At 25.5% G+C, this 13,031-nt stretch overlaps 1 protein-coding gene across 2 annotated transcripts; it reads left to right on the forward strand.

Annotated features, from left to right (window-relative positions):
- The first annotated feature begins 1,812 nt into the window (after positions 1-1,812).
- Positions 1,813-5,146, forward strand: LOC112686011 (endoplasmic reticulum lectin 1). 2 transcript variants are annotated; one of them, XM_025558110.1, is made up of 9 exons: positions 1,990-2,136; positions 2,445-2,612; positions 2,674-2,809; positions 3,345-3,609; positions 3,697-3,823; positions 3,943-3,993; positions 4,114-4,263; positions 4,384-4,629; positions 4,689-5,146. In XM_025558110.1, exons 1-9 carry the CDS (start codon positions 1,990-1,992, stop codon positions 5,019-5,021), a joined length of 1,623 nt encoding a protein of 540 aa, XP_025413895.1. In that variant the 3' UTR covers positions 5,022-5,146. The 2 variants fall into 2 exon arrangements, with proteins under 2 accessions (XP_025413896.1, XP_025413895.1); XM_025558111.1 differs by lacking the exon at positions 3,943-3,993 and having other exon boundaries at positions 1,813-2,136.
- The last annotated feature ends 7,885 nt before the right edge of the window (positions 5,147-13,031 follow it).

The raw sequence follows: 13,031 nt of genomic DNA on the forward strand, positions 1-13,031 counted from the left end.
AAAAAATAATATTTACAACAAAAAATGGAAATAAAGAGAAAGAATTGTGAATATGGAAAAAATAAAGACAATAATAAATGTCGACGAGCTAATGAAAATAAAAAAGGGTTGTGCATTTCAACAGTAATTATTGTTGGCACCATTAGCAGATTCAATAACTCGTAGACGATTTTTATTATTTATTCAACAACCAGTTGCATTTAAGATTGGTTGGTGGCGCGAGCGGCGGTTATGAGTGTAGTAGTGTATTTAAAATATGTTATACCGCCAGCAATAGTTGATTGCTTAATTCTAGAGATTTAAAGAATAGTCATTGTACGGTAAACTCGTTGACGATGGTGGTGATACGAAAATATTCCTACAACTGAATCTACATAGACTACGGATTTTAGTACCTTTTCTATCTGTATCTATTATGTATTATTAATGCAAGTTTTATTACATATGCACACAATAAAAGGGTTAAATATTTCTAAATTATAGGAAAATGTGTAGGTAATCAAATAGTCCCTTACTATTTAAAAATACCTTACTTCAATCCAATATCACTGGACAGAAAAATTGAACGTTACCTTTAAAAGGACTGTATAGTATGGAAAAATTTCTGCGAACGGCCTTGAAAAGAGATGTTCAGTGGTAACACTTCTAAATTATGAGCTTTGTAGGTAGGTTCCTATCTACCCATTCATGGTTATTATTTTTTTTTAGTTCAAAATAGGTATGTTAGGTATTTTCTTCTCAATTAATATATTTTAATGCTTCATTACAAGTGACTGTTATTTAAATTTAAATTTTTGTTATATATTTTATTTACTAAACAAAAATGTACATATAACATGAATACATTTATATTTTATTAATATATATATATATATATTATACAGTGGCGTAGCTAAGATTTTCTGAAGGGGGGTGTTAATTATATACTTTGTAACGTAATAATACGTACAAACTAAAACTTTTATTTTAATTAATTAATATGTATACATAATGTCTGTAATAGAAATGTAATGTACATTCGAATTTGGATAGCTTTATCATAAATCATTCGAATACTTGACTATTCGAATATCAGTATTCGATGCTACAATACCTATTATTATTAAACGTTTTGTGTTGCACGAAAACGTAAACGAATAATTTTCGTCACGTATTGTCGCAATCGCGATAATGTTAACCTGTATTTATGTAATTAGTATTGTGCATTATTTTATATTTTATATTGTATTATCTTATATTGTATTTACCTATATTCCTATAATAATGTAATATATGATACGGCTCAAGGAGGGTGTCATATCTTCCAAACACCCCACTTATATACGCCACTGATATTATATACTTAGGTACAACAAAATAAAGCTTATGGTTGCGGATGAAATAAGGTCACAAAGTATATGCTATGAATAATTGTGATAAGCGATCTCCAATATTGTGCAAACACGTTTGATTATTAAACGACTATAGGTAGAACTATAGCAAAATAGTGTACAGTTAGAACATGATGTGTGAATTGCAGTGAAAACTTTTGTAATCTTATGGTCCACCAATTATTACATTGATTTGAACAAATAACATCAAACTTTTATGGTAGAAAAATTTAAACATTTTATATAATTCAAATACTGGAAAGAATATAATGTTTATAATGTTTGTAATGAAACTTTTTTTGGTAATTTCTACACAATTCTTTAACAACCTACCCTGCTTAATTTACTGGCACACAGAAATATGATAAAGTATATTATTATAAATGATAAGAATGCTTATCAGTTAATTGGTTGTTTATAGATTATAACAGAATAGAATTATACACCATATCATCGGCTAAATTTTGACATTATATTTTTAAAATTTTACACTTTCCGTCTGTTGTTGAATTTTCTCAGTGATGATGTTTACAAATCGAATATCAGTAAAATATATTGTTTGAAGAATTTGTTCTTACTAATTAACTTTCATTGTTATTCCATATTAACTTATAAAAATATGTTGTCGGTGTATAGTATTAAGTTCAAATTACTTGCCTTGTTCTTAATAAATATTTGTTGTTCACAAGAATTCAAAGGGTTTGATGATACTATTTTGTACAAAATAAATTGGCCTGGTAAAGATGTCACTGACCGATTGGTTAAAGTAAGTTGAAAACCATGTATATTATATTTTTTATTATGTTTTGATCTGGTTTAAATTATTAAATAATCTACTTATGTACAAGTAATTAAATGAGCAAAACTTCTATGTAATATACATAATTCAAAAATGATTTTGGAAGTTAAAGTCCAAAATAGATAGAATTATAATTATTAAGAGTTATTTTCTTTATGACAGTAACAAATATTATGGTGAAAATAGCCTAACAGTTTTAATGTATCTAATCTGTAATTTGTCTCTTAACTGATTTTAATATAATTGTTATGGGCTACCAATTGTAAATTTATCAGGAACAAGAAGAAAACATTTTAAACGTGAAAACAGCTATTGGTGAATCATATCAGTGTATTTTACCTAAGCAAGATGAAGTAAATAAAGAATCTGAACCATCATATAATGGGCCCAATCCACTGGAACTATTATCACCATTATTTTCAAAACAAGCTTGTTCTTATAGAGTAAATATATTTACTTAAATACTTTCAACATATTTTATGTGTAATATTATTTTATTTAAAGGTCGATACTTATTGGATTTATGAGATCTGTCATGGAAGGCATGTTAGACAATACCACAATGAACGCGAAGGAAAGATACAAAAAGAACAAGAGTATTTTTTAGGAAAATGGAAAATTTTTGATGGTCTTAAATTAGGTAGTGTTAAAAATATAAATAAATATTTTTTTATATTTTTTAAATGTTTTAATTTGCTTACTGTATTGTTATATATTTAAGGATGTATTGTGATATTAATCAATCTTGAAAATGATTCAATAATTTGTTAGAAATTTAATTATTTTGAAGTCCTGTTTTGACAAATGTATTAGATTTAGTATTATTCAATAATGCATACTAAAGCAAATAATTGTGACAAAACGCTAATTATTCAAATTGTATATAAATTGCATATTATAGAAATTATGTCAATTGTATTTTCATACAGTGACATTTATGCAATCAGTGACTTATTTCCTCAATTAATCTAATAATGATCATCCCATTAAAATACAATAATAATAATATTAAATCAACTTTAAATATTATAATTTATTATCTATTTTTATTAAATTTTTATAAATTATTTATCTATTTGTTTTTGCTTTTTGTTTGAAAAAAAATATAGGAAGAAAATACAGATTTTTGATTTTTATTAAAGATACCCTATAATGTGTATCTTATTATTTTACAGAGGAAGAACTAAAAAGATTAATTAATTTAAATTATCCTGGACCTACAAAGACAAGAAAAGTTGATGGTGTGAATTTACCATACTTTGAAATGAACATGTCTGATGGTACAGTTTGTGATCTTAATGGACGTCCACGACAAACCAATGTGTTATATGTTTGTTATCCACCAAGTAAACATAATGTATTTTCGGTAAAAGAAACCTCCACTTGTCAGTATGAAGTAATAGTATTAACATCATACTTATGTTCTCATCCTTGGTATAAGTAAGTATAATAATTAAGGTAATCTACTTTTCATGAATTTAATGTTTTTGTGTAGTCGTAGAAAATTAACTATCAATTATTTTACAGACCACCTAACAGTGATGAACTAAATATTGATTGTCTCCCAGTTGATGATTCACCACGTAAACCTCACAACTTAAAAGTTTTGCAATCCGATACATCTAAATTGAAAAAGCAAATTAAAATGTTAACAGTAAGTTAATATTATTGTGTTTTAGATACATTTGTGCTGTTTGCTTACTAGTTAAAGTTTTTATTTATTTATGTACTTAGTTTTTTGTTTGAAATTATTTTATTTTATTATTTTTAAAGGACCCTCTCAATAAAAAGGAAATTTACAAACTATTTGTTTCAATAGACAAGGTTTATTTTTATATTTATTTTGCTTTTAATGTTTCTTTTGCTAAGTTATTTATAATTTAATAATTATAATCACTAATAATACTTGTTAAAATGTTCTTAAATACAAATTAATTTTTCAAGAATGGAGAAACTAAAATACATGTTAAAATACAACCAACATCTGAAACCGAATCTAATTTACCAAAGGATGAATCTTCTTTAATGATGCATTCTAAAACACCGAATAATGAAATTGAAGAATATATAAATGGTGATATATGTTTATATGGAGTAAGTTTAATTAAATTAATAGTATTTTAAAGAATAGTCTATTATTTATATCGTTTTTATCGAAAACATTACAGCAATACAATTACAAAAATAATAGTCTACATTGTGTTTAAATTTCAGGGATCAGGATGGTGGAAATATGAAATTTGTTATAATAAATATATTCAACAAGTACATAAAGAAAAAGGGAAACCTGATGAAGTTGTTGTTTTGGGAGTATTTAATTTGCAAGAACATATCAAATGGTTATCCCAAAATGAAGAAAAAAAACCTAAATCTGATACTAATGGTGTTCGACAAGTTGTATCTCATTTTTATTCCTCAGGCTCCATTTGCCAAAAAACTGGTGAAAAACGAGAGACTGAAGTAATTATTAAATGTTAGAATATTATAAATTATTATACTTTAAATTTTTTTATTTTTAGGTTAGGTATAAATGTGTAAAAGGTCGTTATAATGAAGATAGTGTTGCGCTTTATTTGTTAGAGCCAAAAACATGTAAATACGTATTGACTATAGAATCACCATCACTATGTGAAATTATTAATGGACCATTGGATGAATATGGAATATTCAATTTAAAATTACGTCATGGTAACAAAAATGAGAAAATTAAAATTACATCAGAGAAAGAGGAAGAGGATAAGCTTAAGCAACATATTGAAGAACATGTACTCAGAAAAGAAGTATTTCATCCTCTTGAACAAGAAGCTGAAGAATCTGATAAAAAAAAGAAATTGAGTAAAATTGAGTTATAATGAATATCTCATCTAATTTATGTTTTGTGTATATAATTTAAAATATCTTTGCATTTTATAGTGGGTGTTAATATTTTGTTAATTAAATATTATTTGCCAAATAAAATGGGTCCATGTTCATGTAATTTGTAGTTTTATTTATTTATTTTTAACTACTTCATAATAAGTAAGAAATTTCAAGAATTTTTTTTTCTGGTAATAAATATAAATAGTAGACTGTAGACTAATTGCTTATCATCGAAGAAACTTGGTAACCGAATAAATGTTTTTGTCATTTTTGAGTACAAAATTTTAAAATATAATTTAGTATCATTGGTACTTAATTACACTTAACCGTGATATTTGGAAGATCTAATGTGACGACCGAGATCGAAGTCATAAACTGGTGACATGTCCCGGGACGTGTGGCAACCCTAACGTAAATTCCATACTATGGGAGTGAAAACCACACGGAGACAGTTTCATCGCTTTTCTGTCGGCCGCTTGCCCAACTCAAAAGCTGCATTGTTATTATGCCGTTCCGTATGCGCATTAATATATGATTGTGGAAAAGACGCACTAGTGGCGCGTAGGGAAGTTGCGATACTACCGATACCAATAAAGTATCGTTACTTTTCTTTTGATACAAGTACTTTTTGTATCGATACCATGATTTCGATACTTTATATATATAGATAAAAAAATACTGGTATCGAATGAATAGTGACGTAGCCAGAGGGGGTTTTGGGGGTTCATCTCTCTCCCTTGGCCTAATAAAAATGGAGGACGTTATAGTCCTATAAATGTCTTTATGATCTTTTTTTTCTTTTCATCGATTTTTTTTTTTTTTTTTTTATTTGATAAAATAGAATATTTACAATCTCTAATATTTATATACAATACAATAAGTAAATTTGATAATATAAGGAACATTAACGTGAAATGGCGTTTCACCATAGTCTATCAGTGGATACACCTTAAAGTTTTACAAGTACCTAAATGTTAAAACCAAATTCAATTTATGGGCCATACGATGAATGAAAACTACTTCAGGGTGTAAGTCTCTTATTCTAGTATGAACACTAAAAAAATTATATGATTTATAATTTATCAGCAATAATTATTTTTAATTTATATAAATAAATAATCAAGTAAAAAAACATACTTTTTCCAATTGTTGTATCCAGTTTCCTACTTTTAAATTCTTTGCAAAATTAATACATTTAAAGCAAAAAATAACATTATAAAATCTACTATATTCTAGTAATTTAAATTTACTATAGTATATAACATTAAAACTTCTATTCTGAGTTCAAAATGTTGAAATGTCTAGAAAAAATAAATTCTTCAATATTTTCTTTGTAAATCAAAATAATGTAACACGATATACTAAAACTATTTAATATATTATGTTATTAATCAAGAATCCAGTTATTTATTGTTTTATTCTAACTATAATTAATTTATTATTTAAGTATTTTTTATTTACCTGAAATTTAGGTTACTTTAGGACCCAAATTAATGTCACCCTAATCATCAGACCGTATATCAGGGGCGGATCTAGGGGTGGGTTCAGGGGGTCAGCTAACCCACAGTTAATATTTGTTGACAAAATTGGTCTCTTGGAAATTTTTTTCTCTTTTTAGACCTTTATTTGCACTCTTGGACAGTTGGCCCATCGGAGTTACTTGAAAAATGAATGCCATGTATGTTCAAAATTTAAAATTTTTCAATTCATAATTTATATTTTAAATTATATTATTTTAGTAGAAAGTAAAGTAAATCATATTCGGTACGTTTGTTGAGCTGATAAAATTAGATTATATTTATTAATCGTAAATAAGTCATTATCGGTGGTATCACTAATTCTAAAATGTAATATAAATAGGTATACACTTTTATGAGCATATTGTGTTTTTTTTTTTTTACAAGGTATTAATTTCTAATTCAGCTTCATCCCTAATAAATGGCCTCTTGAAATGGCTTGACCCACAGTTCCCCGACTCTGGATCTGCCCCTGCCGTATATTCAAATTTAAAACATCTTTTTTTCAGTTCAATTTTTTCATCATTGTCTCTATGTTCATTACGTTCATGGTTACATATTTTATTTGCTTATGAATCATTTTCTGCCAAGAGTATATGAGTATTAATATTAATAAAAAGACTAAGCCTATTTCAATGTACTTCTTTTATCGTGATTGAGAAGTATTTATAAATATTATTTATTGTTATAAAACATATTTTTTTTAATATTTAATCCATATTTCAAATAACAAAATTGTTTTATTCTAACATGTGCTATTGCCTAATATTTTAGTAAAAATCGTTTTCAAACTTAAATGAGAGTGTGTAAAAACTATTACAACTTTAACACACTTCAGTATTCCATCGGTTAATGTTTTAAAATAAATTGTTGTAAATAAAAAGCATTTAAATTTGAATAATATTTTTGTTGGCATACCGTGACGGGAGCAACAATGAGACAGGTAGGTAATGTATGTCTAATATTATTTGTCTTATTCTATTCACGTTTGTTAAATATTGTTATTCTTACAAATTATGATTTTTATAATTCCTTCCCATTGTATATATTAATATTAATAAAATTTGAAAGTTATACTAGTATTTTATTTGATTTTTCACTAAGTATGGACTAGACAAAAAACCCAATTCAGTATTCTCAGCAAGGTGTAATTTGATTTCGTTATGAAATGATCCAGATTAAAAAAATTTGAAATGTGTATCTCACATATAATCAATTCCTTAATTACGGATTCAAGGGGCGATCGTCTCTTCACCCCCTCCCCTAAAATATGCCCATTCCCGCAAGTTTAAAACGGCTACATTGTGTTTTATAATCATTGGCCAACAAATAAAAAGCACTGTTTTTTCAATTAATTGTGACGATACTTCAATATTCAATTATACTATATTTATAATAACTAATATTTATTAAATATTAATATATAAATATATTAAATAAGTAGTTTATATAGCTGTATAAAATAATTGTTTAATTATGTATAATATTTATAACGAAACCAAAATCCTAGTAAGGATAATATGCAATTGAATTAAGAATATTGTAGAAAAGTAATTAAACAACGACTAATTAGGGTCCAAAAAGAACAGAAATACTAGAGATGAGCATTTTAGGAGGGGGTGAAGGAGGCAATCGACCCGGGCGCCAACATTTTAGAGGCATTTCAAAATTATAGAAAAAAAACCATTAAATTTATAAGTATGTGATATTTTATAATTAATCACCATTAAAATGAAACAATAATAATTTTTCTTAATAAATCATATTTAACATAGGTATTAATTATAATTAATAATATTAATAAAACATAATGTCATTTTATAATTAGAATAACATTGTTTTATTTGTAAATTACATTACATTGTAAATATTTATAATTTATGAAGTAAACAAAACACGTCTATGTAACTGTATACATATTTTATAATTATTGAAGTAATTTTTAAGGATTCAATACATGGAAACATCACTGTAAAAATAACACGTCATTGTTCAGAATCTATAATAAAATTAAAAATACATTAATAAATCACGAAGTACTGGTTTTATTTAACTGTTTTTACAATTTATTTTGAGAGTAAATCTATACATATTTATTAAGAGCTATTAAATATTTATAAAAATCATTTATATTTTTAAAATTTTTTAATATTTATCGATAGAGAACTTGATTTTTATGTCTTACGAATGATTATATATATATAAATATATATAGGTTACATATATATACATATATATAGATATAAAAAACAATGACTTTTGTTGAAAAGAAACACAAAACTCACTTTTTATTCAAAAACTTTTTGTGATAAACATCCTTCGACATTTTATAAATTACAATTATATTTCTTGGTGGCTTATTGATTATTTCATTAGCCTTGATTATCTTTTTTAAATTGTCAACATTTTCTTTAAGATTTTATTAAACTTTCAAAATTATTTTTATTCAATTTTAAAAGCACGCTAGGCCGTTTTATAATTCATTTTGTTATTCATAGAGATTAACCTACATTAATTTTATAATATATAATCTAAACGGCAATAATAACTTGTCCGTTTAATGTTGATAAATATTTAAATAACATACCAAATTTAATATATGTGCTAAATAGTATTTAAAGTGTTTTATTTTTTGTTTTAAATTTCCGATTTCCGCTTTACACTTGAATAATTCATCAGCATTTTTTTTTTTTTCATTCTTTTCATAAGTTATACATGTCTCCATATTTTCCTGAAATAAAATAAAATATAAGCACATGGTGAGGTACTGTGATGATTAACCGTTATGGTTAATAGACTCTGCGTCCAAACTAAGTGACCACTGACCATGGTGCACCCGAGATTTTAGCAAGAATATTATTTAAGATATCATACATGATGTGCCCTCGAAATTCTAATAAACCACATATGCCTATACGCCTAAAAATACAATCCTAAATGTTTGCTTACTAAAACCAAATGTTATGACGGCTGAATTTAATGAAAATTGTGTAATAAATAAAATAATTTTACTGTAATAATTAATAATTGTGTGTTAATATAATACAATGAGTATACAATACTTTTTCCGTTTTTAATGCTTCTATTTCTGTTTCGAAATGTTCAATTGAACGACGACATTTTTGTCGTTCATCGCGTAATTCTAGTCTTTTCATTCTTAAATTACTTTTGAGTTCGTCAACTTTTATCTTACATTTATCTTTTTTTTCCTAAAAAATCAAACTTCACTATTAGTTACTAAACATGATCAATATTTAATGTTGTTAATTAAATTATAATTAATTTAATGTTTAATTCGTGGGATATTATTACCTTTATTCTCTTATTATAACTTTTTAACTCAGTTAATTGTTTATGTTCTTTATTATACTTTTTCTTTGTATAATGCAAGTCTCCTTTTAAATAATTAATTAGCAAACTCAAATCTTTGGCTGAACGTTTAAGATTAGTTTCGTTTTTACGAAGGTCCAAAATCTTTTTATATTTTGCCTACAAAGTTCAAAATATTATAAACGCATGATAATTATAAATGCTTTCTGATAAGTTACATAAAAATAAAAGTATATATAGATTAAACGCATTAAAGTCGTATTGCAGTTTAGTTTTGGTTTTGGAGCTTTACTACTGTTATGCTTATCAAAAATTAAATAAGTCATGAGTAATTTAACTATAGTTAAACTCTTGTCTTATAACTCAATTTATAACTAGAACACATACACAGGTGAATACCAATTTCAGATTAGTTTTTCTATTCCACATAATCAGTTACTTTAGAGTTTAAAAAATATTGTTAGTTTGTATGGAACTAAAAAACCTCCAAAAATAGAATCCAAAGTTCTCCTACTATAGGTTCAATACTAGTTGTTTCTTTCAAAACCCTGTGATTTTATTTTTATATATTGTTCGGTAATAATAACATTTGTACCACAAAATAATAATTCACAACTATTGAACAATACAGAAATAAGAATGTAAACAATTGGTTATAACTAATATTTTCTGCTTCTATGATTGCTAAGGATAACTTTAATGGAATGTTGCAAAAACTTACGTGCTATAACGAATTATAATGACAGTTAAGCTACCTCAAGCCAGTATTTTAAACTATTATTCAACATAATAGTACCTGATTACATTTCTTTTTAAAATAAATAATTTTTGTAAATTATTAATAGAATAAAATTACTCATTCATAATATATATAAAATACATTATGTTTAAATCAATATTAAGGAATTCGGTAAAGTGAGTAGGTACTTTTAACTCGTTCATCTTTTCCTTGTTTTTATAATCAGCATATTCTAATTCTTTTTTCATTACTGCATTTTTATGCTGTAATTCGTCTAGTTCTAAAGCTAGAACTAGACGATCTCTTGTAGCATAAAGAACCGAAAGCTCGTCGTTTCTGTAAATTATTCGAAATAATTAGCATTCATTATACAAGAAGTTCCCATTGTATGATCCACGGACTATTAGTCATCATTGACTGGTGGTCCGGAAGTCATACTTACAAAATTTAAAAATATTTCATTCTTCCTTTGGTGGGTTATAAAAATACTGACAACTGTGTATATTTCTATGTTTATTTGTATTTTAAACATTTAAATTACATATTGCTACTTAAACTATTATTTCAATCGATAATATAATATTTTTTATACAGCAAAATAAGATAACAGATAAAATACAACAGCCATGTTCGAAGTTTGATATTGTACAAATTTAATGATCAATTTTTTTTTATTATTAATTGCTTCATACTTTGTAATCGATATCATATTCTTTTTGATTTTTCGTGTTAAAATTTAACAGTTAATTGAAATGGCTCCAAAACGAAGATACGACAAAGCAAATATACAATTTTCTAGACTTATTTACATTTAATATAATGAAATCAGCTTTGAGTAATATTCTAACAGAAATATCTCTTTTAGTTAAGAAAATGCAAGCCCATATTAAATTGTTTTTATAATTGTAATTTACTTATTAATTGTTATAATTATATAGTATATATTTTATTATAGTAGTAATTTTCGTTAAATTGTTATTAATTTTAAACTTTTACTTAAAATTCAACAATTATAAACATTATTAGAAGCCTACTATAAGGAATTGCATTAATATTATCTTATTTATAATCTAAATTCTAAAATATGTGAAAACATTGATTCTCGTGTATAAGAAAAATATGGTCTACAAAATTGAAGTGGTCCGTGATGTATGTACAGTTTTCTAATTGTTCCGTAGAGTCAAAAAGGTTGGGAACTACTGCATTAAGCTATATACTATAACTGCATTTAACTATAACTATATACTAAATACATAGATTTTAGTTAAAATGTATATAAAAATACGTTTGTGTTGTATAGGAGTAGCTAATAATTTAGTGTATTTACTCGGTTACTTCACATGGATATCTGAAATAATCATTTGGCCATGTGTTCATTTTGACAACTGATTTTATTTCGCTTTTCCAATTATAAAAAATTAATCAGTACCTATTAATTATAAAACATTCATCATTTAGTCATAATATATAGGTATCAGAAATTATTAAGTATATTTACTCGCTTTATTTAGGGCCCAAAGCTTTCTAGCTATGGATATTTTGGAATAACTTATGTTCGGCACCACCACGAAGTGTGATTACAACATAACATAACGTCTACACCACAAATGTAGCTTTATTCAATCTCAATTCTTGAGAATATATCCACTGAAACGACAAAATCAATGTATTATTAAATATTCATAAAATATAATTTCTTATATGAGGATCAAACGCATTGAATAAATCAATAACAAAAAATAAGTCAATAACATAATCTTATGGTAACATGGTAACATAATGTGCATAAACATTGAAATTAAAATAATGATTAGCTCAAAACAATAAATTTATTGTAAATCATAAAACCTAACAATATGTATTGATAAAGAACTTCAAATTAGGTCTACCTATTCAAGTAATTATTTTAAAAATAAGTTTAAAACCTACCGATTTTATTTATAATAATGAATTGTACTTTTTGGCCTTTTTTAAAATAATACAATAATTGAAGTACCTGTATATTCTATTCCTACTTTTTTTTATATATCTACTCGTAAATACGTAAATCGTAGACTTAAATATAGCCTCTACAATTTATTATAGCTAGAAAAATCTAAGAAACAAATTAACTCAAATCAATACTCAGCTTTTCCATTAATTTTTCATTAATATTGCAATAACATATTTGAATTAAAAAAATAACCGTCTATTTAACTGGATGAGTTGTATTTTTCAACTTGTTCAAGTAAAATTGTTGTAATTTTCAAGTATTCTATCATACACCTCCACTCGTCACAGTTTCGATATTAGCCGGGACAGCATTTGTGACATCATTTACACATAAAACACATAAGCATAGGTCTAGTAAATTTTTTGGTTTTAAATTCCTACTACTATTAATTTGAGCTCTAAACATTTGGGTGCCCTTATTCTGG

Source organism: Sipha flava, unplaced genomic scaffold (genome assembly GCF_003268045.1).
Source record: "Sipha flava isolate LNK unplaced genomic scaffold, YSA_version1 2_pilon_pilon, whole genome shotgun sequence".
Taxonomy (NCBI): Eukaryota; Metazoa; Arthropoda; class Insecta; order Hemiptera; family Aphididae; genus Sipha; species Sipha flava.

What these genes read in the sequence shown, in the direction of transcription:
- LOC112686011 (XM_025558110.1), top strand. Translation starts at nt 1,990, where the DNA reads ATGTTGTCGGTGTATAGTATTAAGTTCAAATTACTTGCCTTGTTCTTA. An exon ending in AACAAGCTTGTTCTTATAGA is followed by an intron (nt 2,613 to 2,673) that starts GTAAATATATTT and finishes TTTTATTTAAAG; the next exon opens with GTCGATACTTATTGGATTTA. An exon ending in AGCAAATTAAAATGTTAACA is followed by an intron (nt 3,824 to 3,942) that starts GTAAGTTAATAT and finishes TTATTTTTAAAG; the next exon opens with GACCCTCTCAATAAAAAGGA.